This window comes from Falco punctatus (assembly GCF_963210335.1).
Source record: "Falco punctatus genome assembly, chromosome: 12".
NCBI lineage: Eukaryota > Metazoa > Chordata > Aves > Falconiformes > Falconidae > Falco > Falco punctatus.
In genome coordinates, this window is record NC_137592.1 from 1,313,188 (window position 1) to 1,339,985 (window position 26,798).

A 26,798-nucleotide genomic window follows, 5' to 3' on the forward strand; every position below is an offset into this window, starting at 1 on the left:
TTATAAAAATCCATTTCAAGTAACTACATTGAACAGTGGATTGCAGCGGGAGCCACCAGAACAGCAGCGTTTTTCTTTCTGGTTGCAGTTTGTAAGATGACTACAGTAACTTCTTCAAGAGGAAATACAGAAGTGGTCAGTGCCAGAAGAACAGAATCACGTGATATTTCAGATATTGTCAGCCTCTTCAGCCATTTTACAGAAGTAGTTTTTGGAAGGATTGATGTCACGTACCTCTTGTAAGTAACAGTGTTTTAGGAACATTATATTGCCTTTCTTGCAGGAAATGTCAAGAAATTTACATTTAAAATGGCAGAAAACATTATGAGCCTTTACATGGTGTGGTATAATGACTTTTACATTGTTCACAAAAAGGGAAAGGAAATTTGCTTCCATCTCTTCTCTGCGTCACACATGCATGACTGCAAGCTTGGAGCACTGCTGTCACCATGGTGGACAAGATTTGATTATACTAGCTTTCTTTTTATAAAAGTTTGGAAGATACACTGTTGAATAATACCTGATGAAACCATCAGATTCCAATGTCTTCTGTTTGCTCCATCTAACAGAATCCTTTTACCTGTTGGAGAGTGATAGAAGTAGAGGAGCACGGACTAGGGTTTTGAATTGCTGTGTGGCCGTGACCATTCTGTTTTCTTTTCCTGTGTATTTCTAAAACTTTTCTGTCTCTTCCAGTTTCCTCTTAATGAAAGGATTTTTTTGCCTCTTGATTCTACCTTGTGAGACAGCCTCTCTTTGCCATAAAATATGTTTCAATGCGCCTCTTCTTTTCATGTCCCCAAGATTCCTAATATTCTCCATGTTTTGGCATCTGTATCCTTGCTGCTTGCATGACAATGTCCTCAGTAGATGTGGGTGGTTGTAGAAGGCTTCTGTTACTGTATCTTCATCTCTGGATACAGTGATGAAGATACAGAAGGTTCACCTTTCTGTGCAGTGATGAACAGCAGAGACAGTCTGTGTGAAATGCTTATGGGTCATTTAGTTTTCCACTTAATGGCAAAGGTTTTGGATATCAGGTGTTTGGGGGGAAAAATAGATGTATGACTGAACATACAAAGAAGAGGGAGCATTTGTGCCTTGCATTCATGGTAATGGAGGGTTTGAAAGATTATGTGAATTGTTTTAATATCAGAATACATGAAAGTATTTGGCATTGAAGCAGTAATGTCAAGTTAGGATGCGGATAATGAAGTTTTATTGAGGCCCAATCCCGGGTTTTGAATGTGTTTAATTTTGCTATTCTAACAGCCTGAATTAACAGTCAGACACTTTTCTATATGTAGTTTCTTGAACTTCTGCAAAAATGAATTGTTCTTACAGAGAAAAAGCAAATCTTGCTTTGACACTCTGCACTGAGAAGAATGAGGTTATAGCCCACGCAGTCTTTCTGGACTATCCAAATTGGAATATCACTGATCAGTCTGACTGGGAATCATTCTTACATGAAAACTACGCTAACAATAGATGTACTGTAAGTAAATTGTGTGATGATTTTTTTTTTTTAGTTGGTTGTTCATTTAAGACTCAGGTATTAAAAAAATGCATAGGCATCTAACATCTATTTTAGGTAGATTTGAGGCAGTCAGGCAGAAGGTGATAATCAGATCCCTTACTAAATCCCCAGGTGCTCAGAAGTTCACAATTATCTGTGCTTTTGCCACTACAGTAACTGTAAGGAAGTTGGGGAATGCAACTCCTTGCTTTGCCAGGCGCATGCAGAACATGTCTGATGCACTGTACTAGCATTGAGAGCAGTGCACATCATAGCTGTCACTAATACTTTTCACTCAAAAACCTGTCCAGCTCTGCTGTTGTCTAACAGGACATTTACCTGAGGTAGAGTCCTTGCTGTAAGGTGCTTCTCACAGTAAGGGAACTGGAATCCTCATTTCTAACCTTTTGGAACAAAGTTTTGCTATTTTATAGAACTGAATGCAAATTTAATTGCTTCAGAGAAAGTATAAGGGACAGGGAGTGTACCCCTGCTTGAGGGATGGTGACTTAACACTGGGTGAAGAACTGTGCTGCCATGAACGTCTTGGTTCTGGAGTAAGCTTGTTCGGTGCTGGTACAGAGATTGCTGTGCTCCATTCTGTCGTAGTGGCGGTTTTCATACAGGCTCCTTGGTCAAGAATTACTCGGAGTCACAGACTAGAAATAGGGACTTGAAAATTTAGGATTCAAATGCTGCCTATCACCAAGTCCAGCTACAAACTTGATCCTGTGATTGTTGAGAAAAGATCAAAAATGTTTACCATAAGCACTCAAAATGTAGGCAGCGCATGCCTTAACTTCAGGACTGCCAACATCTTATTTCTAGACAGTTTGTTCATCAGTTTTCCAATGTTGTTCCGGGAGACATTAAGCAATGGCTTACAGAAAAACTGACAAATACATCAATTGTATATTTGAAAATGATTTTTGCTGTTAAAAGAAACAAAATTGTTACAGCCAAAGGGAGTACAGAAAAAAACATATAATGGTCTTGTAATCTGTTTGTCACTTGAACAGTACTTTGTACAGGCATATTGCAGGCGCAACCACTTCATTCACTGTGCAGCTGCTCCTGTTGGGTTCTGCTGTGCTGTCAGTTCCGCAAGCTCTTCTGCTTGACAGTATCTATTGCAGCAAAACTGCAGCTGACTTCAGAGTGCAGGGGTGTACAAAGAGAAAAGACCAAAAAAAAGAGCTTGAGCATGTTAGGAATTATTACTCATAAAGAGGAATGAAAGGTACTTTGGAACATTGACAAGGAGCAGAAGAACTCTTCTTTTTCTAGAATGTAGGTTTTCTAAAATACATATAGAAGAATCAGAACATATTTTACACTTCTGCACTGAAAAAACAACTGAACCTATTCTAACTAGATGATATCATTGGTTAACTGCAGGTTAAAGCCGTGCAGATGTGCTTTACAAAATTGTGATCTTCTGAAAATAGAATCTCTTAAAAAGTCTAGTTTGAGAGGTCTTTTTCCTAGAGCACAGAAATTATAAGATATCTTAAAGGTCTAAATTAGGAATTGACTTTACGCAGAATTAATTCGTGAAGATGCTTTGCAAGATTGCCTGGTTGCCATCACTATTAAACTGTTACAGACCAGATCATGCCTCCAGGGCATCCTCTTCAACCTCATGAACAAAACTTTTTTTTTTCCTTTCCTTTTTTTTTTCTTTTGCATTTAAATAAACAAAAAAGTCTCATTTTTAGAAATGGCTTTTGATGTTTATTCATTACAATAACCTGTTGTCTTTGTGCTGGTCCATATACTACAACCTCTATTAAAATCATTCTTACTCTAAAGTTTCTGAAATTTATTGGTGACTCTAGCCATGACATTTTAGTTGAATACTAAACTATTCAGAAGACTTCAAGTTTTCCAATTTAAAATATTTTTAGGTGGAAATATTTCATATACAGGTAGACCTTCATTGACTCAGCCCTTGAAATGAATATGTAAGAGAAAACTGCTGAATTAATAACACTTCCCATTCCAGCACAAGGGTTTTTCCTTTGCAAGTATTTGTCAGGTTAACTGGAGGCATATAGGATAAAGATGTCTTTTAGTCTGCCCTATTTCTGTCTGGATATTTAAATGTGTCTAATGATGTAATCTTAAGACTGTCACTTTTCTTACTACTTTTAAGGAAAAAGCATTTTAGGAATATGAGAAGTATGTGAGGTTTTGGTCTTTTTAAACCTAGAAATAATGTCTTTATCAGCCAAATGTTAAATCGAATGTTGTTAAGATTTAGTTGTTTAATTAATGTGTTTAAATTAAAATGTTGTTCATCTGGAATTAATACTGTTAAATATTAAATGATGTATATATATTGTAGTCAAACAATAGTAAGCTTGAGTGTAAATCAAAACTGCTACAGAAGCACAAATCGTGATATAAAAAAAGTCCTTTAATAACATACCTTGCCACACATGCTTTGAAGTTACTTATATGTGAAGTTACTCATTCTGAGTGCAGTTCATATATATTGGAAATAAATGTGGATATTAATACTTGGGTTGACTTAATAAGTATTAGCTGCATGGTGTTTAGATTTTTCATCCCTCTTTTTTTTTTTAGCCTTTGAACACATTGTTCATGCATCTTTTTGTGGCAAAAGAAGAATATGCAGCTGGATGTTCCCAAGAAATTTTTAGGTGAGTTTGTGTAACTTTGTGAAGCATGTGCACTCTCCTACCATCATTTAGAGAGGCTGTGGAATTTAAAAATGCCTTAAGGTGATCAGTGGATCAAAATTAAATATCTCTCTAAACAGTCTCGGAAGGTAATAAAACATAACCTGGTATTGATCAAATGTGCCCTGCTGGCTTTGAAAGTTCTTATAGTTCCAAGTATGCTTCCCAGAGTTAAGGTTTGGCTGTATCTTTGCTGTAATTTCCCACAGAAACAGTACTGCAGTTGCAAGGCAGGTTGATATTTCTTTTTCCTACATTTCCTACATTTCCACTTGTAAAAATCAAAGTGCACAACAGAGCAGGAAACTTAGAAAACTGTTTTTCTGGAATATACTTGTTCCTGGGTAATCGATTGATAGTTCATTAGCTACAGATTATATGATATATGCAAACTTTACAGTACAAACAGCACAAAATATTACTGCGTTAGCTCAGTACTCAAATATAACCATTGCTCAGGTTGTTTGGTATAGCTCAGTCTGCTTATATAAACAGTGAATTGTACTTGGTGCTGTTGCTGTTGAATTTACGGTTACTTTCTGATGTCAAGTCAGCTCAGCCAGATGCCAGGTCAGAGATCTGGCATCTTTAATATTTCACCACTGGGGAGCTGATATAAAAAGGAGAATGACTGAAATCTAGGGATTAGGAAATTGAGAGAAATAAGGTAGAAAAAAAAGTTTTAAAAAAATGCCCATTTGAATTTCATATGATCTTATTTGTCATGTTTTCATTTTTGAGCCATGTGGGCTCATAAAGGACACTGGAGGTAAAAAATGTATATTGAAAGATGAGCTATTGTATCTTCTTGATGGGTGTAATGATGTAAGACTGAATAGCGTTATGTTATTTGACCAGGAGAGCTTTTATCACAGTACCAGAACTGCAGTTTATACTTGTCTTCATACCAGCTGATGAGAATTTAGGTAAGAATTTAGTACTATTTTATTCTTAAAATAATGAGAACAATCTCAAGTCTCATTAATATGCACTGTGGTTGTGGTTGTGGGTTTTTTTTGTTTAAATATTGAGAACAGTTATGATTTTCTAAAACGTGCAGACACCACAATCTTAAAGCATCCTCTAATGGGTATACGCTGTAAAAGAGGCTTCTGTGGTTACATGTTTGCTCCAGCAGTCCATTCAGCAGTCTATCCATTTCCTGCAGTATTTAATTTTTGCCAGAAACAGAACTTCAAATAGGAGTAAAGATCTCAGAAATACATTCCTACAAGTTTTGTGAAGATTTCTGGCTGAATAGAGTCAAGAGATTGAAATCAGGTACTTTCTGTTATTTAGCCAAGTGAATACAAGAAGAGGTGCTGGAGACATGGACGGAAACCAAGATTATTTCTTTTACAGCAGAGGTACAAAGATGGAGAATGCATATCTTAATGAGAGAACAGCATCTGACTTGGAATTTCAGTCCTGAATCCAGACTAATAAACCAATCAATTAATGACTGATTGGTTTTTTTCTTACACACACCCTCCCCCCTGCTTGGAGCTTTTCTTGAAGTGAATTGGAACATTTTCTGATATGCCGATTTCTAGACATCTTAGTGCCAAGTCATGATAAAAAACTCTGTAGTGCTGTGTCAACTACAGGAAAGAGTACCTGACTAAAGACTTTTGTCAAACCTAGCCTGCTAACAAATGTCAGCTTTCCTTCAACATAACAAGTCCTGACAAAGAAATTCTCCAGTGACATATAGTATTGTTTATATGACCAGTATTTTTATAGGGATTTGCTCCTACCAGTTTCTGATTGCTTTGAAGCTTATTCAGGTTTAGGACACTTTTTTTGTATATTTATACTACTGTCATTTCAGCTTCATTGCTTAACTTAAATAACTTAGAGCATTATGCCACCTGTGGTTTAAGTTCAAAAATCCCATTTTCCTCAAACAATTTTGCTGATAATTTAAAAGCTTACATAATGAAGTTTGTTTGTAGCTCCTATCAGGTTTTTGTCCTTCACAGAGCTAGACATGGGAAATGTCTTTGAAAAGATGATGACCACTCCAGGTTCAGTAGTGGATGCAAACTTTACCTTGCTTGTGTGCCCCAGACATCGGTATCACCCACAGCTGTATGTTCGCAAAGCAAGGTAATGCAGTTTCTCCCTCCTGTGAGCAGATCTGGCTGGGTTAATTTGGAGAATTTTCTTTTTTGGTTTACAGCATCAGTATCTTAGTTAAACTGCTGTGATTTTCCTTGACAGCCTAATTAAGTAGTTCTAGGATTATGCTGTTTCTGTTCTACTTCATCATAAAATCAATTGTATTATTTGCAAAGGTAGTTTGCCATCTAGAAAGAACATATTTTTTGTCAGTGATGTTTATTCTGTGAATATGCTGGCAGAACTGCATCACTGTTTCAGTTAGTGCATGTGGTTTCCAGATCTCTTGGAGCACCCTCCAACTTATTTTTAATTTTCTCTTGTTATGTCATATTCTGACAAGTTGAACAAAGTCTGAATAGGAAGGCCAGTTATCTAAAACAATTAAACAAGAGCAGAGAATCCCTAGTTCCAGTAGTCCTTCAGACACAGAGAGTAATCCTCTTTTGTCTTATGTAGTCTTTTCTGAATAAGCACATCATATGCTCACTCCCCTTGTGTTTCAGGGGAGCAGGCTGCCTTGGTGTTGCTGAGAGAGCTTATGAAGATAACAGGGTAATGCTTTTTTCCATCCATCTTGCTGTCTGTTTCAATGGACACAGTTTGGAGCAGAGACTCTGATATGCTCATGCAACGTGCCTTTAACACAGCCTTGCTCTTTTTGGGGGATTCAAGTCATAAATATCATTAGACTGGATTATTTCTTTTTGTTCCAATCTGCTCAGCTTCCTGTGGTGTACGCCATGCAGAAACTCAAGTTTCTTTAGCATGTTTCTTGCTTGTTGATGTCTACCTGTACGTTGACTATTACTACTCTTGTTCTCTCCTGCCATTTGAATTCTGCTGCCTGTGCCAAATCACAGCTTTCTGTGCTTGTGCCAGCATTGTGTACAGTAAATAAGAAATGCAGAGTTTCTGACACAAAGGGCCTTACGTTTTTCTGTGTAGGTTCCTGGACTATAGATCCTGTCATTGCTGTGTAGAGGCTTCCCTTTAGTGTGGTTGAAATATAACTAGTATCTATTGCCTTTTGGTTCACTTGTTTTCACCCATTTTCATAGTGGGAAGAGTTACTGTAGGGTAATATTTTGGGAAGTAATAATTTGTTGTGGTTTAATCCTGGCCCAGCAACTATGCCCACACAGCTGCGCACTCCCTCCCCGCAGTGGGATGGGGGAGAGAATTGGAAGACTAAAAGAAAACTCATGGGTTGAGGTAAAGACAGTTTAATAGGTAAAGCAAAAGCAGTGCATGCAAGCGAAGCAAAACAAGGAATTCATTCACCACATCCCATGGGCAGGCAGGTGCTCGGCCATCCCCAGGAAAGCAGGGCTCCGTCATGTGTAACAGTAACTTGGGAAGACAAATGCTATCACTAACAACATCACCCCCCTTCCTTCTTCCCCCAGCTTTATATGTCAAGCATGATGTCATATGGTATGGAATATCCCTCAGGTCAGATGGGGTCAGCTGTCCCAGTAGTGTCCCCTCCCAAGTCCTTGTGCCTGCCAGCCTGCTGTTGGTGGGTTGGTGTGAGAGGCAAAAAAGCCTTAATGCTGTGTAAGCAGCGCTCAGCAGTAAGTAAAACATCTCTGTGTTACCAACACTGTTTCCAGCACAAATCCAAAATATAGCCCTTGACCAGCTACTAGGAAGAAAATTAACTGTCCCATCCAAAACCAGAACATAACTTTATCTGATCCTGATTAATTCTGGAGTTTCTTTTTTCTTTTTTTTTCTTTTTTTTTCTTTCTCTAAATATAAGTATTGCTGTGTGGTTATGTAGTGGGATTATGACTAAATTAGCATTTCTGGTCCTTGTAGTGGAAACTGAAGTTTAGGGACAAGCGCATCCCTAGGACACTATATCATATGATATTGATGTGTGTGTGTGGGTCAATATGACCAGTGCTAGCAGATGGTAATTCCATATTAGGCATATCCCTCTGCCTGGTAAATCCACACCTGTTTGCTTATGGGTTAATTCATGTTGACATCTTAGACTGGATTCCGAGAGAAGCCTGTCTGATAAATGTTTTACACATACTTAATTTTACCAAATAGGCCTGAAACAAATCTGCAGGTTGCGTGCTTTATCCTATAGTTTTAGTCAATGTCCGCAATATCCTGTTGCTTGACTTATGAGCATTTTAAGCCAAAGGACTGAGGCCTGACCTTGACCACGTCACACCATCCTGCTATTGGTCTGGATATTTCAATATATTACAAAATTATTTGCATGATAACTTGATGTACTATTTTTAGGCTTTTTATGAGTATTTCCCTTCAGTCTATCAGTAAGTGAATGGACCTTAATACTGAGAAGTTATCAGTAGGTGAATTAATTCCTGAGGGTTTAAAGTTTCTCCATATGTCTTGATTCCAACTATTATGTTTGTCTTTTATTTAATTTGAATTGTATTCTTTCTTTTGATGGCCACTGGATATTATCAATAGAAACATTTTTGACATGACTGGAAACGTCATGTAGGCCACAGCAGCAGTCCACATAAGAGATACCATCTTGCCTGGGATTTCTGTACTATGTTATGAATAATAAAAATTATTTACTTTAGGGGTTTTGTTAATAGAAAACTAACCAGGAAACTGTTTTTTCTCTTAAATTACATAGTATCTGGTGATATAAAATTCATACTTTAATATTGTCTATCAGTAGATTCTGTGAGTAAGGTAAAGTCTGTTTGCAGTAGATGCTTTGCCTTTCCTTTTCCTCTGTATTCACCTTTGTACTTCACTGGCATCCATAGTAACGTTCAGCAGAGCCCTGTAGAGACTTATCTATGAAAGTTGTCCCCAGCCACCTGCCTAGCAACATGTTCTGGGTCAATGATAGGAGATTAGGGTAATCTCTGTTCCCTTGTCCCTTGCCTATGGCAGAGGTGTGGGGGGAAGGAGCTGTAAACTGATACTCTGCTTGACCGTTAATTTTTAAGTTATTTTCTATCTGACCTTTATAACATGAAGGAAATCTGTAGTGTGCCAGAATACAGCCCACTAAGCTTTTATATTTAAGTTTCTTGCCGATATCTCATTTAGATCTTGCCTTTTCTTGGTTTTGTACCATATAAATAAGGGCTCACAAGTTTGCAGCTCTGTGAAATGCCTTTATTGCGCTTGTTTTCACAGTGTAGGAATTTTGTAGTATTTTTATGTTAAAGCTATTGTGTTTGGGGTTTTTTTTTGGTTTTGGTATTTTTTAAAAGGCTATGGAGCTGGTGGAAGATACTAAAAATAGGGGAAAAAAATAGCTCTTTTCCTACAGTTTCTAGCGTGCAGGGAGATGAATGGGCTTATGTGGAGCCTTATTGACTGTGATGATGTTAGTCTCCACATACCACAAGCTGGCAAAATTGCCATCTGCATCTTGATGTGTGGCCTTGTGTCTTGTGTTTTACAGAGCAGGGAGCAATTGGCAAAACATTCGGTTTAGAAGTGGTGTGTATATTATCTACTGCAGCGAAACAACAGGTTTCAGTTAGAGTACAGTCTCATTCCTTTACTCCTAAATTGGTTTGTTTGAAGTTTTATAACATATTGTCAGATTTGTTGTACTAATGAATCGTGTTGAAGTAGTGAAGTTCTGATACTAGAAAGCCTTACTGCAGCTTTTCCCTTGAGATACTGCCTGTGAAGAAGAGGAAGACTACTATTTTGCTTTGAGATACAAAGAATGTGAATTATTATAATTTTTTTCAGGGTTTCATTGTTCTTGGAGCTTCATTTTGGTTGCATCTTTTGAGTTAATTCTACAGAGAAGTAACAGATGGTGTGTTACATTTTCTGTACCTTTTCCTTTTGGAAATAATTTATTACAGTGAAGATTCTTACTTGAACAGTGAAAAAGAATGAAGTAGTGTGGGGCTTGGAAATTTGTCACCCGTTTTCAGTGTTGAGTAGGCACCGATAATATTCCTCTCTACTGGTTTCTCAAGGTGGCTTTCTTAAAAAAAGTATGAAAGAATCTGGTGACTGCCCTTCAGAAAAAGTATTAAATGATTTAAAACTCTTGGCAGATAGGCTAGTACTGTGAGGTGGGACACTCCAAATGTCGCAAGCAAAGGATTTCTTCACCCCACTAAAAGGGGGGTTAGTAAGGTGTGTGCAGCCGCCCTGTCTCCAGGCTGCGCTGAGCAGCGGGAGCAGCAGGGGTAAGAAGTGAGCACTCAGACAGATGACCGGAGAGTAAAAAAAGCAGAAACAATGTCAAAATAGAAGGGGTCACTGGCCCCTAGTAGAAAGGTAATCTTACACAGAGGGTCACCAGTGTGTAGGAGCAGCAAAAACCATCTCGGTACCACCTAAATTATCCTTCAGTCTTACGCTAGAGTCAGTCAGTACTTAGAAACTCAGACCATGTCTGATAATATAACCGGGCCAAAAATCTTATTTCCAATTTTAACTTTAAGGCTTCCTCCGAATCCAGAAACACGTCAAGAGTGGAAATGAGACTCAGTTGGCTTTGTTTGTCTGAGCTGCTGCACACGCAGCACTGAGGGTTCCACAGGGTGGGTTACAAGCATTTACGTACCAGCACATGCGAACTGGAGCAATAGGAGCCTGAAGCAAAACTTCTCCTGAACCCTTGGGAGATGCCTTTCCACAGCACGTACCGCTTTGAAGGGGCAGGGCGCTGCTGAGGAAGGCGGGCGCATCCCGGCGGCCAGCCCGGGGCTCGGCGCTCCTCGCCGCGGGCTCCCCGGCAGCCGGGCTCCCCGCCCCGCCCGGGACGCGCGCCGCCGCGGCGAGGGCGGGGCCGGCGGCCGCTGGAGGGCAGCAGAGGCCCGCCGGCGGGAGCGGCAGCCCCGGGCCGCGGCGGCGGGGACCCGGCGGGCGGAGCCGCCTGCTGCTAAGAGTGCCGGCCGCCGCCAGCGGTGAGCAGAGGGGCCTGACAGGCTGCCAGGGAAGGTCGCGCTCAGTCTCACAGGCGCTGCAGCCGAGGCGGTGGGTGCCCAAGGGGAGGGCGCCGGCCGCCATTTGCCGGAGGGCAGGTGCTGGGCGCGGCGCGACGCTCCCGCCCCCTTAGTCTCCGGAGCGCTCTGTGGCGGAGCGGGCAGCCTCTTGCTTGAGAGAAGCCGAATCCGGTGGTCTCTGCTGCTTTCAGTGAGCATGAATGTGTTCCTGTGTTTGAAGTGCATTGTTTACTCTTCTCGATTTAATTCCTTAATCCCAGACTGTTTGGGGTGGGAAGGGACCCCTGGTGATCACCCGGTCCAGCCCCCCGCTGGAGCAGGCAGCATCCAGGCAGGGTTTCAGTGTCTCCAGAGGAGGCTGGGCCGCCTGCTCCCCGGGCAGCCTGTGCCAGGGCTCTGTCGCCCTCACAGGTTTTTCCTCACGTGCAGATGGAGCTCCCTGTGTGTGCCCGTTGCCCCTTGCCCTGTCACTGGGCACCACTGGGAAGAGCCTGGCCCCATCGTCCTGACACTTGCCCGTAAGGTATTTGTAGGCATTGGTATGATCCGCTCTCAGCCTTTTCTTCTCCAGGCTGAACAGGCCCAGCTCTTTCAGCCTTTCCTCATGAGGGAGTTGCTCCTGTCCTCTAATGATTTTTTTCTAATCATTTTTGTAGCCTCGGCTGGACCCTCTCCGATAGTTCCCTGTCCTTTTACTGGGGGGCTCAGCACTGGGCCCATTGCTCCAGATGCGGCCTCACCAGGGCAGAGCAGAGGGGGAGTTACCCTCCCTCGACCACACACTCCTCTGGGGACTTGTTCTGTGAGGCTTGTCTTTCTCCTTGTGTGCTTGTGCGAGTGATCGCTGCGATAACCAAAAGCATGTTCAGTAGCATTCTACTTACATCCCTGAGGAGAAAGGGTTTTCTTGGCTCACTGTCTGGCAATAAAAATAACTCCTTCTGCCAGACCATCACAGCCCCACTTTTCTCACCACTTTTTTAGTTGCAGAATTGTTGGTTGGATGATTTAATTCTTGCGTTTTTTACAGATAAAGAAAAAAGTGGTTTCATCTTCTTATTGAAAGCAGTTATGTGCTAGAGCTGGTTTGCCATCAGCCTTTATGTCATGGTCACAGCACATGAATTCCTTCGCTGCATTGGTAAAAGCGCTGAAACTTGTTAAGACATTGATCCTGGTTAAGATTGACCCTTTTTTTTTTTTTTTAAGTGCTTTAATGGGAAAGATTCTGTTGCCTATTTAAATAAAGATCCCTGCAGTATGGGGCCTGTATGAGTCTTAACACTGAAACCTGGACTGCTGGAAATAAGCTCAGGCAGCTTCTGCGCCAGCAGCATGGAGAGCAGGCTGGAGTAGCAGAGGCAGTTAAAGCCTGGATGCGGCAGGTTCCCACCTATGCAGAAAGCCTTTCATGAGGCAGGGGGATAGAAAATTGCACTTTGGCCTTTGTATCTTTTTCAATGGTGGAGCATTAACTTGACCTTACAAAGGCATAATGGCTCGATTTCTGCCAGGTGACTCCCATACTGCTGTGTGTAATAACAGTCATCTAGCCAATACTCAGCACTGTTTCTCCCATACAGGAAGGCACTATTTTCTTTTTTTAAAAGAACTGATTTTCTAAATTGCACTGGGGTTGCTTTTTGAGATCTCTGCCAACTCTGACCAACTGATGATTGGGCTCACTGAATATAATTATTTTAAATGAGGCCTAAAGCCCAGGTCCACCTGGCCTGAGATGCTTTAGGCAAGAGAATTTTGAGCTGGGCTGCCCTCGTATTTTGTTAGGGGAAAGAGAATCATCTCCATTGGCCGATTCAGATCTTAGGTGGGTTGTGCTGGCTTTTGGAAGTGGTTCTGTCTCTTCTCTGGTGCTGAGGCTCCCAGCTTAGTGTGTGCTGGGGACATGAAATTATTTATTTGTGGGTGGAGGCTTTGGATCAGTCATTTGCAATATTTGTCAATATGCTAATGAAGTAGAATGGTGGTATCAGGGCCTATCAATGGCAGAGCTTTAGGACATACCTGATCTCTTTTTTTGTAGGGTGGAAGATTATGATGATCTCATGCCAATCTGGACGCATCAGAGTGAGACTCTGAAAGAAACCTACAGTGAATATTTCCTTGCTGATCTCATAGAATGTCAAGATGAAGAAAATCAGGCTGTTGTTTGTGAGGTCAGTCTGCCATGAGCTCTGGATTTTTCTAATCATAACATTAGTGATGTCATATGTGAGCGGTAGCTCATGCTGCAGCTCAGCAAATAAAATGAACAAACTCACTTTTGGAAGGTAGAATTCATGACCTGCACACTCACAGTGCCTTCCGCCACCTATTTTATGTCTCTTCTTTCTTTGGGAGTGATATCTCCTGTTAAGTAAGTGAAACAGCAATCCCCACTAATTATGTAGATTCTTTTCAAGTGATTGGAACAGACCATCTTGGAAGAAATCATGTTGCCATTTTAGGCATTTGCATTATGGATGACCAGTTTTCATTCCCAGTGAAAATTAATACTGCATGTGAAAACTAGTAGCCCGTAATACTTTCACAGTTAAAAATGCTGTAGATATTTTCCACCTCCTGGCTCAGGCAGTCAGTTTTTTGCCGAACTGAAGACAGAAACCCAGGAATTAATTTAAATAAGAAAGAGGTGGTAATAGTTATCCTGCTGAAAATTCCTGTTAGAGTTTTCATGTGTTAGTAATTGTGCATGGTATTGTAAGCTGATAGGCAACATAACCTACTTAATTCCAGAAGTCTGCTTTCTGTATTAAATGATTTTATAAAACCGTAACATGTAATCGCTACCATTGGAAGCCAAATGGGAAACAATAAACCATTAGTATAATAGCACATTACAAACAGCTATCTTTATAAATAATACATTTCAATTGTACGTTTATAGCTCAATATACCAGCAAAAGGTGTTTCAGGCCCTCATAGTTTACACTTGCCGCTGCTGCTGCAGATTGGAAAGACACCTCCATGCGAACCAAGATAGATGTCAATTTTCCCTGCAGAGAATGAAGCTGGCAACCTCTTTTTGCACATATGGTAGATGGATTGGTTAATCAGTCTCTGCTGAGCCTTGGGCCTAAAATTGCATAGCAGCCAGACAACTGCAGCGACCCAGCTTTTGTTCAGTTACGCAAACAAGGCAAACAAACAATCACCTGTTGTTTGAGGGGGGAAAAAAATTAAACTTTTTTTTTTTATTTTTGTTGAATTGCTGATGGCCTGATAAAACAGCTATACAAATCCAGCCACTGAGTTTTCATTATGTTTACAAAGGAGGCTTTCATAATGTGTATTAAAGGAAAATAAAAATTTTGGTTATGTGTGTTTCACCAGAAAGTTGCATATAGTACTAAAAGTTGAAGAGCTTCCTTCTAGACTCAGCTTAAAGCCAGAAAACATGTAGCATGCCAGTTCTCATTTTTTTTAGAGTATATTTCTTTCTGAAGACTGCAACTGTCTGGAAACTTTTAGTCATACTCAAACAGAGAATAACTTGACATTTCAGCATTGTAGTGAGCTTGTCATTTTCACGCTTGCCAGGGAATTTTATTATCTTTTTTTAAAGAGTAGTTCTTAAGATTTATTTTTTTTACAACTTGAAAATATATAGTGCTGATAATTGCTGTAAATTTTATTTGCAAAACAGTGTCCAGTAATTAGTTAACCATTATGGCTAACTAAATCCAGATTTTACTCCAGCTGCACTTTAAGTTAAGGAAAAATTATACCTTTTTGGAGGTATGTAGTTAAAAGGTATATGCTTTTTATTTACTATAACAGATGTTTTATTGAATCAATAGGTCATTATTTGGTCCATATGTACAATCCTAATGCTCTCACAAGTACAGCTAACAGAAGTATTGTAACATCTAATATAGAAGTCCTAATACACATTATGAGAAGAAAAAAAATAATCTTTAACTTCTGCTGGAATAGTTCCTATATTATGCACAGCCAGAGATAGAACACTGTAACTTCTATGTTTCATAAATTTGTTTGATTTTTTTGTCCTGACCTAAAGTAACATGCTCAACTTTTACATCACTTTTATATTTCAGGATGGTGGCACTGCAGTAGGATTCATGAGCGTATGTTCTCAAGTAAATGTTTCCCTGTTTCAAGAGTGTTTTGATTTGGGGCCTTTCCACGGACTCTGTAAACCACATCCTGAAGATATCCTCAAAATGCCACAGAAGCCAAGCATTCAAGAAGGTACCTGTATTCTAAAATGCTAGGTGATTCAAGGTGCATTTATTTCTAGCTTCTGAGTAGGTTTTGCAAAAGGGTGGAAGAGGATAGAGGTTTACTAGCAAGAAAACACAATTAATGTATGTGTTTTGGAGGTCGTTGCCTGGTGTTTTTTAATTCAGGAGAGAAATTTTGATAGCCCTGGTCTCTGATTCAGAAGTGATTGTAGTACATGAGGAACTGCCCTATAGCAGGTATGGGATAAACGTAGGTTTCAAGTTCTGGAAAGCTAAAGCATCAGGTATATTTTCTATCTGTTATTTGCAGATGTGCTAATAATTCAAGACTTAATTTTGAAATCTGGTTCTAATGTCCATCAGTAGTGAAGCAGCTGGTTAACTGTGGCTGTTATGTTGTCCCGTTCACTTGTGGCGTGTTACTTCCTTGAGGTCCACTTCTGCCCTCTTTGCTTACTGTGTGCTGTCTTGTAGGTTAAAAAATTTGGGGATATCAGGGACTGTCTATTCTGTTTTTATATTGGTCATGATATAACAGCACCTCTACAAACCACCTTACTGCAAATGATAAAAAACAGTAACATGAATATGTCACCTGATTGTGGAACAGAAGTGTGGTGTAAATGATTTACAGCTGTCATATTTATTTTTCAGTGTCAAAGGGCTTTTTGTGCAGGGGGGAAACATTTTGCTATCTACTAATTATCAGTAACAGAATTATAAAAATTACCATTACGTTGTTATGTATCTGCTTGTCTGAACACAAAGCAGCAGGCAAAAAAGGCAACTAGGGAGCTACAGAGCAGTCACCAGCTGGTACCTCATTGCTGACAAGTCACCAAACAGAAAAGGGAAAGCAAAAAAGTCTTTATAGCTGCTCCTGTGGATTTCCCTTCCCCTGCAAAGAAGCATCTTGCAAATAAGAGCTGAAGTAAGCCAGCTATCTCCTCCTGTATCATTCTGTGCTCCTGGAGCATTATTTCAAAATAGGTGACAGACATATGTGGAAACTTAAGACTGAGGGAGGAAAAAAGAAAGATCAGTCATGGTAGTCTCTTTGAAAACTAGTTGGAATGCAGTCCTGGGCAGCCTGCTGTAGGTTACCCTGCTTGAGCAGAGGACTCAGATGAGGTGAACTCCTGTGGTCCCTTCCAATCTTAACCATTCTGTGACCATTACCTGGTTCTGGTAAAACCCTTAGACACTTTTGTGTGCTTTCCTTGTCCAGGGGCTGCAAGCTGTAGGCCCGTACTTTGTGGCAAATTCTGTGATGCTAAGCCCTTTCTTAATGGGTGTGGTTATAGGTTTTAACAGTACTGCTGTTACACATTTTTTTTGAGATTTAGGAAATCTGAGATTTGTTCTAAATGTGAAAACAGCGTAAACAACTATTCAGGTTCTATGACTGTCATCGATCTAGCATCTGAGTGGTTTTCAGAAATTTATTTAGCAACATAGTTAGCAGTCTCGTGTTTATCTGTCTCTTTTCCTCTTTTTAAAAGCTATGTTAGTTTTGATGGTTGATACTAGTTTGCAATCCTGTTATGTTTTCTTCAGGCAAGGTATTTAAAAGGTATTGGAATGACAGGGGCAGCTCTGGGGAAAGAGAATTGTTCGTGGGCTTTTTCAGATAGCATTAGTAGAAATCACTGATGATCTGGGATACCTGAGAAGAAATTTGAGTACGTAAGCTAAGAGCCTGACTCTTGATATTATTCCTAGAGAAAGGGCTACTAGAAATTTCATAGTAAAATTAGAGTTAGCTCATGGCTATGCACTGCTTGGGAATATTAATTCTGTTATTAGTGAATAAGAATTAAAGTTATTGTAGTTTTGCATGTTTTCAAATATAAACAAACAATTAACGCTTTAAGAAGTGTTGCTTGTCCTGAAAAATAAGTTATTTATACCTGCCCAGCATGGCCAAGAAAAGACAGATGAAACTAAAGGCTCTGGTAGCTGAATTCAAAGAATGGAGAAAGAAAAGAAGGGGAAAAAAAATCAAATGTATGCTATTTTTTACTCTAGTTTCTAATAGCACTTCAATAAGGCCTTAGCTTGTCACAAGTTACAGAAATTTGTTATGGTTTATTGAAAATACATGCTGTATATGATAGATATTTGATAAACAGCTTTTCTTTTTACTGCTTATTACACATCTGACTTAGGACTAAACAAAAAATTCACATTTTTTGAGCAGTTTGAATGAAAAGCCCTTTCCATCTGAATGATCTGGGTTTCATTATTGCATGCGATGTAACTCAAAATTCATTTCAGTATTCATTCATGAAAACTTCTAGGAAAAGCAGTAATGTTCGTTTCTTCTTTCTTTTTTTTTTAAATTAAGAAAGGGAATAAAAAAGCCCAGTTTTAATAAAGTTTACAGCAAAAGAACCCCAACCAATTCATAAGCACAGTTCCTCTCCTCTCTGACTTTTGCTTTTTACAGTAACATGTAACTTGAAAAGGTAATTACCTTGTTTGGTTTGTTTTGGGTTTTTCTGGTAAACGTAGAGCCCATATAAGAGTTGCATGCTGGTAGTCCATCATTAAGCCTTTCCAATATAAGGGCTAACCTGTATCCTTGAAATTTATTATAGTGTCAGTCACGTATAGTTTATGTTTGATTACGTTGCGTAACACATGCATGATTATATAAACGCTGTTTTAACGATTGCATCATTTCTGCAGGCTACTGTACTAGAAATTTGGTGCCAGACTGGCCCTTGATGTGAAGGTTCGCTAGAAGCCTTACATCAACAGAGGCTGTGGACTTTCTTTTAAGGAATTCAAAGGCTGAGAATTTAAAATGCAAGTTGCATTACTTTGTAGAGTAATTCATGTTGCCTCTTTAAAAAAATAACAAAGGTATTTTTTCAAGCTCTTTAGCTTGTGAGTACAGACCACAGGTTGATACTGTTTTTCCTTTCAAAATGTAATACTGAATAATAATGAAAGACTACAAAAATCTGTCTTTAACACAATATTGATATGCCACTTACATTTCAGGGTAATTACAGTAATTTGGTTGTTACTCTATATGGTGTCATGAATTAGTAGCTAGAAAACATGATGCAGTGGGAATGATTCAAGTGCTTTTCATCAGGCTTCATGGTGAACTGCCTTCTTGATCCTGCTGACTGTTACCTCTGCTAACGACCCAGCAATCACTGAATTATTTTAATTTTCTCTTTGTGCGTGTTCCTTACTTCTAATGCAACAATATGTACTTCCCAGTCACTTGTGTACAACATATATGTAAATAGTGATGCAGTTACATTTGACAGTAGTGGATGGTGGAGCCATTAAGGGATTTCATTTTAGTATAAAGTCAGAAACAACATATCAATATTTACATGACAACAAGAGACTTGTACTAATTAACTTCTGACACCTGCAAGGCTGTTTATCATGAGAAATGTAGCTGGGTTAATCAAGATGACATATGATCACTTCTGTGAAGTCTCACATCTGTGATACCCCTGGAGAAACCATGATTTCTAACCCCTGTGTTCCTTCTTGCCCTGCACATTGCATCTGCATTCTTTTCTGGTAACAGAGAAACAGATTTTCAGATAACAGATATTTAAAAATGCTTTTGGCTAAAGCATTTCAAACCTTTGAGGTATTTCTTGAAAAAAAATATAAAATCTCATTACTGTATGAAGAAATGCTTATGTTGGTGAATATAGCTTAGGTAGGTTTCCCCAAAGTAAAGTTCAGAGAGGAGTGAAGACTTCTGTTGTGTTGGGTTTTCTGAGTTTGTTTTTTTCCTCTTGGAAACGTGGACTTCCATGTTGCTGGAGCTTTCAAATGCAGGGGCATCCTGGCCTGATGTGTTTTCTGCCGAAGTAATACTACACCTCGAGTTTAGTAGTTAAAATTTATTTTCAGTCTTTATTTTTATATATAAAACCAAACTGTGAACATATCTGTAAATTTAGGGAAGTGACAATTTAAGGAGTGGAACTACTGTACTGAGTGGTACAGGGGCTAAAAATAGGGCAGCTAAAACTTTGCTGTAGTAATTTTGGTGGTTATTTAGAGCAATATGTAAGATTCACTAGTATGTCAGTGTTTCTCTTAAGTTGAAGACTAAAATAATTTTGGTCCGTAACATTAACTTTAAATGTCACGTTCATGATGTATTACTGGATGATCTCTCATTCCGAATGCCCTCACCTTCCACTGACTTTAAAGAAATTAACCCATCACCATACATATTTAGGAACTGCTTTCCCCAGAGGGTGTAACATCTGGGCTGGTGATTGCCTGCTTTCTAGCAAGCATGGTGATGTTATAAAAGTTCATAGTTTGTTCTGTTGTGCTCATGTCAGGTGTCAGTGGAGTTCTGTAGAGTTGTGTGTGTATAAAACTGCTAAAATCTATATTAAAAAATAGCTAGGTAATTGAAATCAAACATAATTCATCAAATATGTTCCAAATTGTCTTTAGATGTTTTTATTATGGTTTCTTAATATTTTAAATATCCACTGTGGATTTAGCTCTGGCGAGGGGATTGAATAGAAAAAAAAAAAAAGTGCCATTTAAATAAACTCCCTAACATATAAATGCTTACTTTAATTGCCTTAAGCACTTGACTAGAGGTACTGTGTGTATATTATATGCTCTGTGTGTATACATGTATATTAAAAAAATATATATATATAGCATCATATATGTATGTATCACAGCAGTCAGTGTTTAAATATTTATTCATTAGATGGCTACAAGTAATTCATCCTATCATCTTAGTTACCTGTTTTCCCACAAAAATATTATTACTCAGGTTGGAGTGTTACTCAGATGAGAATATTACTATAGTGTTACCGAGGATGGTAGGATGATCTGTCAGGCAGATTTAAACTTGGTTTCTGTTAGTTTGATTGTAAAGTGCCTTTCCTTTTCATGGAGCTTTTTTATTCTTTTTTATGCTGCTGCTGTCTAAAAGCTTACCAAAGCCGGTGGTCACTACTACTGTGGGTATTGTGTGCTTCAACACGTGTCTTTTTTTGGCTAAACAATCTTGTGCATGCACACATAAACACACGCAAAATTGCAATGGTTGACGGAGAGCTTTGAAGCAGTTACTTCAGCATCCAAGCAAAGCAGCAGAGGAGAAAAATTCTTAGATCAGAGGAAAAGGAGGAAACAGACAAACAGACAAAGATTGATGGAAGAGCAGCCACCTTTTATAAGTAGCAAAATGGTGTTTAGAGAGCTAGTTAGTTTTAGCAGCTGAGAAGCTGAGAAGATTTAAATCCCTGTTTCTTGTTTCTGCTTGCACCAGTAATTAAGTGTTCTGGCTTGACTAGGATTTGTTCTGAATTTCCGTTCTTTTAGAATTACTCTGAGAATCAAGAGCCCTTGTTCATTTTTGTGAAAAAAAGTTGGTAACAGGCACAGGATTTAAGATACCAGTTAATACAGTGACTCGTATTTTTCTCTTCAAATAGGGTAAACATATATTGTTTATTACATGTATTATATTACATATAACACACAAGTTAGGAATTGCTTCCAAACTGTGTCTTGCTCACTCGATTATTTTGCAACCAATTCTCTGTTGGTTTTTTTTTGCTTTGGAATCAAATAGTCTAATGAAGTTCTAGCCCAGTAACGGTAGGAGGGTCTGTTTTAACTGTGGTTGTTAAAAATAAGTAAAACCTTGCAGTAGTCTGGCACACTCTAGTTATTGCTGTGATTCTGCAGGTTAAGCTTGCATTTTTAAGCCTGATGCATTTATTCTTTTTCATTACTCAGATAAATATAAAAGCAACCAAACTAGTGAAGAAACAAAGTCTGTTTCATCTCAAAACTTTGAACATGTTCAAGATCAGGATGCAGCTGTGCAGGTAATAGCACTGTACACAGCAATGCTGATAACTTTAAAAGCTAATATAAGGCAAAAGTGGAGGCTACTAGGAAAAGCAATGCTTTTTTCCACTTCTGCACTGTCCTCTGCATGGGCCCATACTTACATCTGCTCTTGTGCGTAGATCAGGAGCTGCTTTAGCTAGGATCTGGATGGAGGGGGAGAGTTAATAATTGGATGAGTTTTCCCATCCAGTTCCATGCGAACAGCCAGACAGCATAGGGGTGGGAATACAGTGGCACTGACAGGAGGAAAGGGTGGGGGCCTGCTTGTGCGGTCTGCTGCTGAGTAAAGGCACGTGGAAGCACTGGTTTGAATGGGCTTCTCTGCAGATGTGGAGAAAGCATTCCTGTAACAGACGGGTAAGAGTCATCTTACTCTGAAGATCTGTGAGTCCTGAGATTTTGACTTGGCTGTTACTGAGCTAAAAGTCTGCTACTGACTGAAAGCTACAAAAGCTGAAAAACAGCAATATAGGTTGTAAAAGCTAAATGACACATGTTCTGTCTGTGCCTCTTCTGTTGAGTGAAGCTCAACTTGATAAAAGACCATCACTATGAAATCTATTGGTGGGGCATAAATCAGCAGAGAATTTATCCAAAGAAATTTTAAATGGTTGCATCTGTCTTTTAGTTTCTCTCTTAGTACTGTATCAGAGCTACTCTGGTTCTCTTCCTGTTATTGTTCATTTCCGTTTCCGTAATATTCTCTACATTGATCCCCTTTTCTTTAAGGTAACTTTGGCATCTTTTCAGCATACATCTGGAAACAATTTTTTTTTATATATAGAAACATTTCTGAAAGATATTTTATTGCCTCACAAGGGGACTGTAATGATAACTATTAGTTTGTGACTGTATTGCTCTTCAGCAAGAATGTATACATTTGTAAAGGCCATTTTTTTCTAGTGTTTCAGCAACAGATAGATATCACATTACAAATCCTTCCTTGAACTTCTGTGTCTGTCAGAATGTGACAGGCATAAAGTAAATCTCTATGTGTCTGCTTGGAATGCTACAAGATAGGAATGATGCAAGACCTCCTTTTCATTAAAAAACAAAAATAGTTTCTGAAATGTTTTAAGTGATCACTTGTCTATTATTATTGCAGAAGGATGGAGCTGTTACTGTTTCCCATACTGAACTGTCATTAGATGATGTCAAAGATTTCAAAGCCCCAGCAACACTTCTTGAGACTGAAGAAGGTACTTTTCATCCAGTGTACAGAGGAGCTTCAAATGCTTTCTGTATCCGTCTGTTTTGTATTGATGAAAAGCATGAAACTAGGTAAGCATGGATTAATAGTTACTGCTTTCCCAATCTTAATAACAATTTTCAATGTTACGTTTTTAGGACAAATCTGACAATGACAGCACCTGCTGCAGTTAAGTTGGATTTTTTTACAACCTCTTTTTGTCCATTTCTTTTACCTTCATCAATAACTTACTGAAATTTCCAACCTCTAGCTGCAAATCCCCATCTCTCATAGGACTGTGGGGACAATAAGTTAAATATTTTTTTGGAAAAGTGCTAATTGAAATTGTGGAAGAAGGCCACTTCTTCTTCTAAACAAACATTATTCCAAAGCTGACAACTGTGACAAGAGTGAGATGTTACAGTACTGGTCATCTAATATCATGGAGCAATGAAGCTGGTTTTAACTCTGCAGTTAAATGTTCTCGTTTCTAAATACTCGGTCTCCCGTCACTGATATAATTGATTCTGTTTTCTGGAATCCACTACAGCAGGGGGAAGACAAAGGCTTTTTATCTTAAAATGATTGCTGCTGCTGACCTTGGGCTCTTAGATAGAGTAGAACAGATCTATACATGTAGTTTAGACCTTTTTTTTCCCCAAAATCCCTCTGCACTGTTGAAGAGTGAACCTATACTGAACCACATCAACAAAGCCCTTCCAGGAACATTGGCCCTATCTCATTATAATTGAGCGCTGCTCTTGTTTTTAGATCCTAGAAAGAAAAATAAAACGTGTAGATGGAAGGAGGCTGAGCACACCCAAGATCTTCCATACTTTACATAAATGTAATTTCTAGAGACACAAAGTATTAGTAGCAAGGACTTTTTAGATGACGAGTTTGACAACTATTTAAAAAAACATTTTTCTACTTGTAGTAGTAGTCATTGGTGACTGACAACTTCTGAACTTACCTCCTTCAAGGAAATTTAGGAATAAACTTCATTAAGAAGAAAAGCAGAACTTGGAAACTAATTCTATTTATTAAGCTGTTCCTTGATTAAGGAGAGGGTCTATCCAAAGGGATTAAACACTGAATCTGCTACAAATGCAAATACCCTAAGTTACTAAAGCAAAGCTAACACATAGCCTTCTTAGTACATAGTTACTGAGTCATATAGCTCAGACAAGTTAGGAAAAGAGAGAAATGCAGTGCTAGAAGTCTGTGGCATACTTGGAAACACTGATCAACGTACATGCAATAGAACAATTGCACTGCAGGGAGTCCATTCTGGAACAGTTAATTTACAAACTAGTCTAAAATAAAATTCAAGGAAAATAATTATTTGAGAAGAAAATAACTATTTTAAAATAACACTGAGCTCAAGGACTTGTTCTAAAATGACTCCATTATACTGAAATAGCAATTCAAAGCAGTGTTCTATACCAATGTTGGGATATAATCTCTCTGTAGACTAGTTGAGTACTTTGCTTTTAGTATCCTGCTTAGGATAAGCACTTTTTTGCCCCCTTCTGACATTCTGTTCTTTGTATGTACCGTTGTTGTTTCTGTTCAAGATACTCTGACCGTGTTTATTGTTCAGTGCTGCAGTCCCATTCTTTCTTTCCCTGGAGATATCTCTGGAACAGTTTGGTTTCCAAGATGGTTATCTGTGGAGAAGATAGCATTCCTTTCTGAAGACCTCCCCTAAGATTAACTCATGCAGGATCCTCTTCTCAGAGCTGAGGAATCTGTAGATCTTGATGTTTTCAAGTATTTCACTTGTATGCTTCACTAGCTTGCATTTACTTGATCCACCTGTTTGTAATGGAAACATTAGACAAGTAAATATGTTGAAAGGCTGGCATGAGGTAATCCTGAGTATATCTCAGAATCTTGTCCTGAAGGAGTTACTGCGGACCTTGCACAGCATGTATCCAGAAATAGTAGCGTTATTGAAGTGTAGGTATGATTGCATCTTGGCCTTCAAGGGATGTTTACTACTGGAGAACGTGTGTTACCCAGTAAAGTTGCTAAATGTTTCCATCTTTTAAATCTAGAGTTGTTACGTGGCTTTTTAGCACATTGACCATGAAATGCAAAGCAACTAATTTGCTAGCTTACTGCAGATATTTGATAACTTTTTAAGCCCCCTGAAAAATCTCCTACCTCCATTCTTTTGTTCCTTGCTGCCAAGAAGGTACTGGATGCCAGAGAATAAAAAATTACATTGCAATAGCATTTTCCTTTCCCCCATTTAGCTATTAACTAGTCATATATTATATAGGTGAACATATAATACCCCAATCCAGAGCTGTATTTACAAGGGTGTTTTTAAGATTTCATTCAAATTAGAAATTATTTCTCTTTTCATTCAGTAATATTATTGGTGAAGTAATTAAAGGGAACTTAATTACAGGTCTGGAGGGAGGAAGGGGTTTATCAATATTTTTAGGTAATATATGCCTGTATTGAATTTCTTCAAAAGACACATTTTATACAGTGGAAAAATATTTTATAAAGCTTCAGTGCAACTCTATTTGGGTTTAGAACTCTCTGATGTCCTCACGCATAAAAGAAACAGGAAGAATTTGTTAGATTTCTCATGGTTTTTTAGACTCAAATGTCACATTTCACGTTTCACTGTCACCATGGAAAAGAGAGTGGAATTACTCTAAACCGGTAGGTGAGAAGTGCAAAGAAGTGTTCAAAAACAATTTCAAAGTATTGATGTTCCTGTTAGTCTGATAAAGTACGTTGGATAGGCTTACCAAGTGGATAGTGACAGAACTCTTGGTACTGGCTGAAAATATTGTGGAACATAGCAACAACTGTTTGTAACCTCAATTAATGTTTGCTGTGTACTAATGCTGCTCTGACAGTCCATGAGTAGCTTCTGAAAAATGTTGGAGTCAACAGCATGGGAGTAAATTGTATATTTTTTTCCTTTTGATGAAGAGCCGAATGTTTTGATGATATTTCAAACATTCGGGTTATTCTTGTTAATGGTCATGCTTTAGGCACTAAAAGTCAACACTGCTGTGCAGCATGCAACATCTGCAATTGAATAATGCTGAATTGTCTGATAAGCACTGTGAATCAATGTTCCTTGCACTTAGAGGGATGTAAATACCAAAATGTATAGGATCTGTCTGATATGTGCTTTATTTAACAATGTTTACTCTTGGTTGCAGATCACTGGACTTTTTGCACTATGTTTTCAAGCTTTTTCCAGTACGTATATTTAATTTTTTGAAGTTTTATGCATGACGGGACAGTAGTGCATTTGTCAGCCAGAGCATTTAGATATGATGCCCAACTAAGTCAGTGACTCACAGGAGTATGCTATGGCTAGTTACTCTGGGCTGGGTTACCCTGAGGGGTTTGACTCCCCTCTTTGGCTGCTTTTGGACTTTATGTATTGCATACATAAATCCTTCGTTTATATTCCATAGGGACTTTTCTGAAGTACAGATTTAGAAAGCAAATGTTTCAAACACCTTTAAAATGATGTATAGATCCAGACAGTACCTAAATTAAAATAATATCAGGGAAAATGCATTAAAGTAGGTGGAGTTAAAGCCTAGAAAACAGCAGTATTAAGGAAATCTGTAGCATTAACAGTGCCACTGAAGGTTTATGTTTAGGTCAAAAGTAATGTGTGGCAAATAAGAATGTGAATTCATAGTGCAGTAGCTATTTCACAGTAATGCCCTGTGTGATCAATCCTTATCTGAGGTAGCAAAGTCCCCTTTCTGAGACATTCTTAATACACACTGCAATGTGTTGTAAATTCACACTACAAATTACTGCATGGTAGCATCCCTTAGAGACAGTCCTGCTGACCAGAGATACCGACTTGGCCCTAAATATCAGCATGTTCAGACAGGCTGCTTACCACCAAAGAAAGTTCCCATAGAAAGTGAACAGAGAACACTTCAAATCTCATAAGTAATTTATCCTTCCAACAATGCACCTGTCACTCCTTGAAACAAAATGTCATGACGGAATCACAGGTGTAGTAAGAAAAATTAATCACATAGTGTGATTAAAGAGAAGAAGAGATATGAGATTCAAATAATATCTTTCTACTGAAAAAATGTTATAGAATAATTGGCCAAACCAATTAATTATCTTCCAGATCCATGCCACTTGGGAGTCTCTCAGCATGTATCATGCTCCATGAAGTGTCTTCCTGAATTTTCAGGATTCTTCAATATCCCTGTGTGT

At 38.7% G+C, this 26,798-nt stretch overlaps 1 protein-coding gene across 5 annotated transcripts in view; it reads left to right on the plus strand.

Annotated features, from left to right (window-relative positions):
• The window catches only part of CFAP61 (cilia and flagella associated protein 61), a 117,518-nt gene that overhangs the window by 2,139 nt on the left and 88,581 nt on the right, over positions 1-26,798 (plus strand). For 2 of the 5 annotated variants that reach the window (XM_080407773.1, XM_080407774.1), the window contains exons 2-11: positions 89-239; positions 1,345-1,495; positions 4,106-4,182; positions 5,080-5,147; positions 6,204-6,330; positions 13,318-13,450; positions 15,353-15,506; positions 21,263-21,354; positions 22,485-22,660; positions 25,763-25,802. In XM_080407773.1, coding sequence (XP_080263899.1) covers positions 97-239; positions 1,345-1,495; positions 4,106-4,182; positions 5,080-5,147; positions 6,204-6,330; positions 13,318-13,450; positions 15,353-15,506; positions 21,263-21,354; positions 22,485-22,660; positions 25,763-25,802 — 1,161 coding nt within the window. In that variant the 5' untranslated portion in view covers positions 89-96. The other 3 variants (XM_080407775.1, XM_080407776.1, XM_080407777.1) reach the window with 3 other exon arrangements.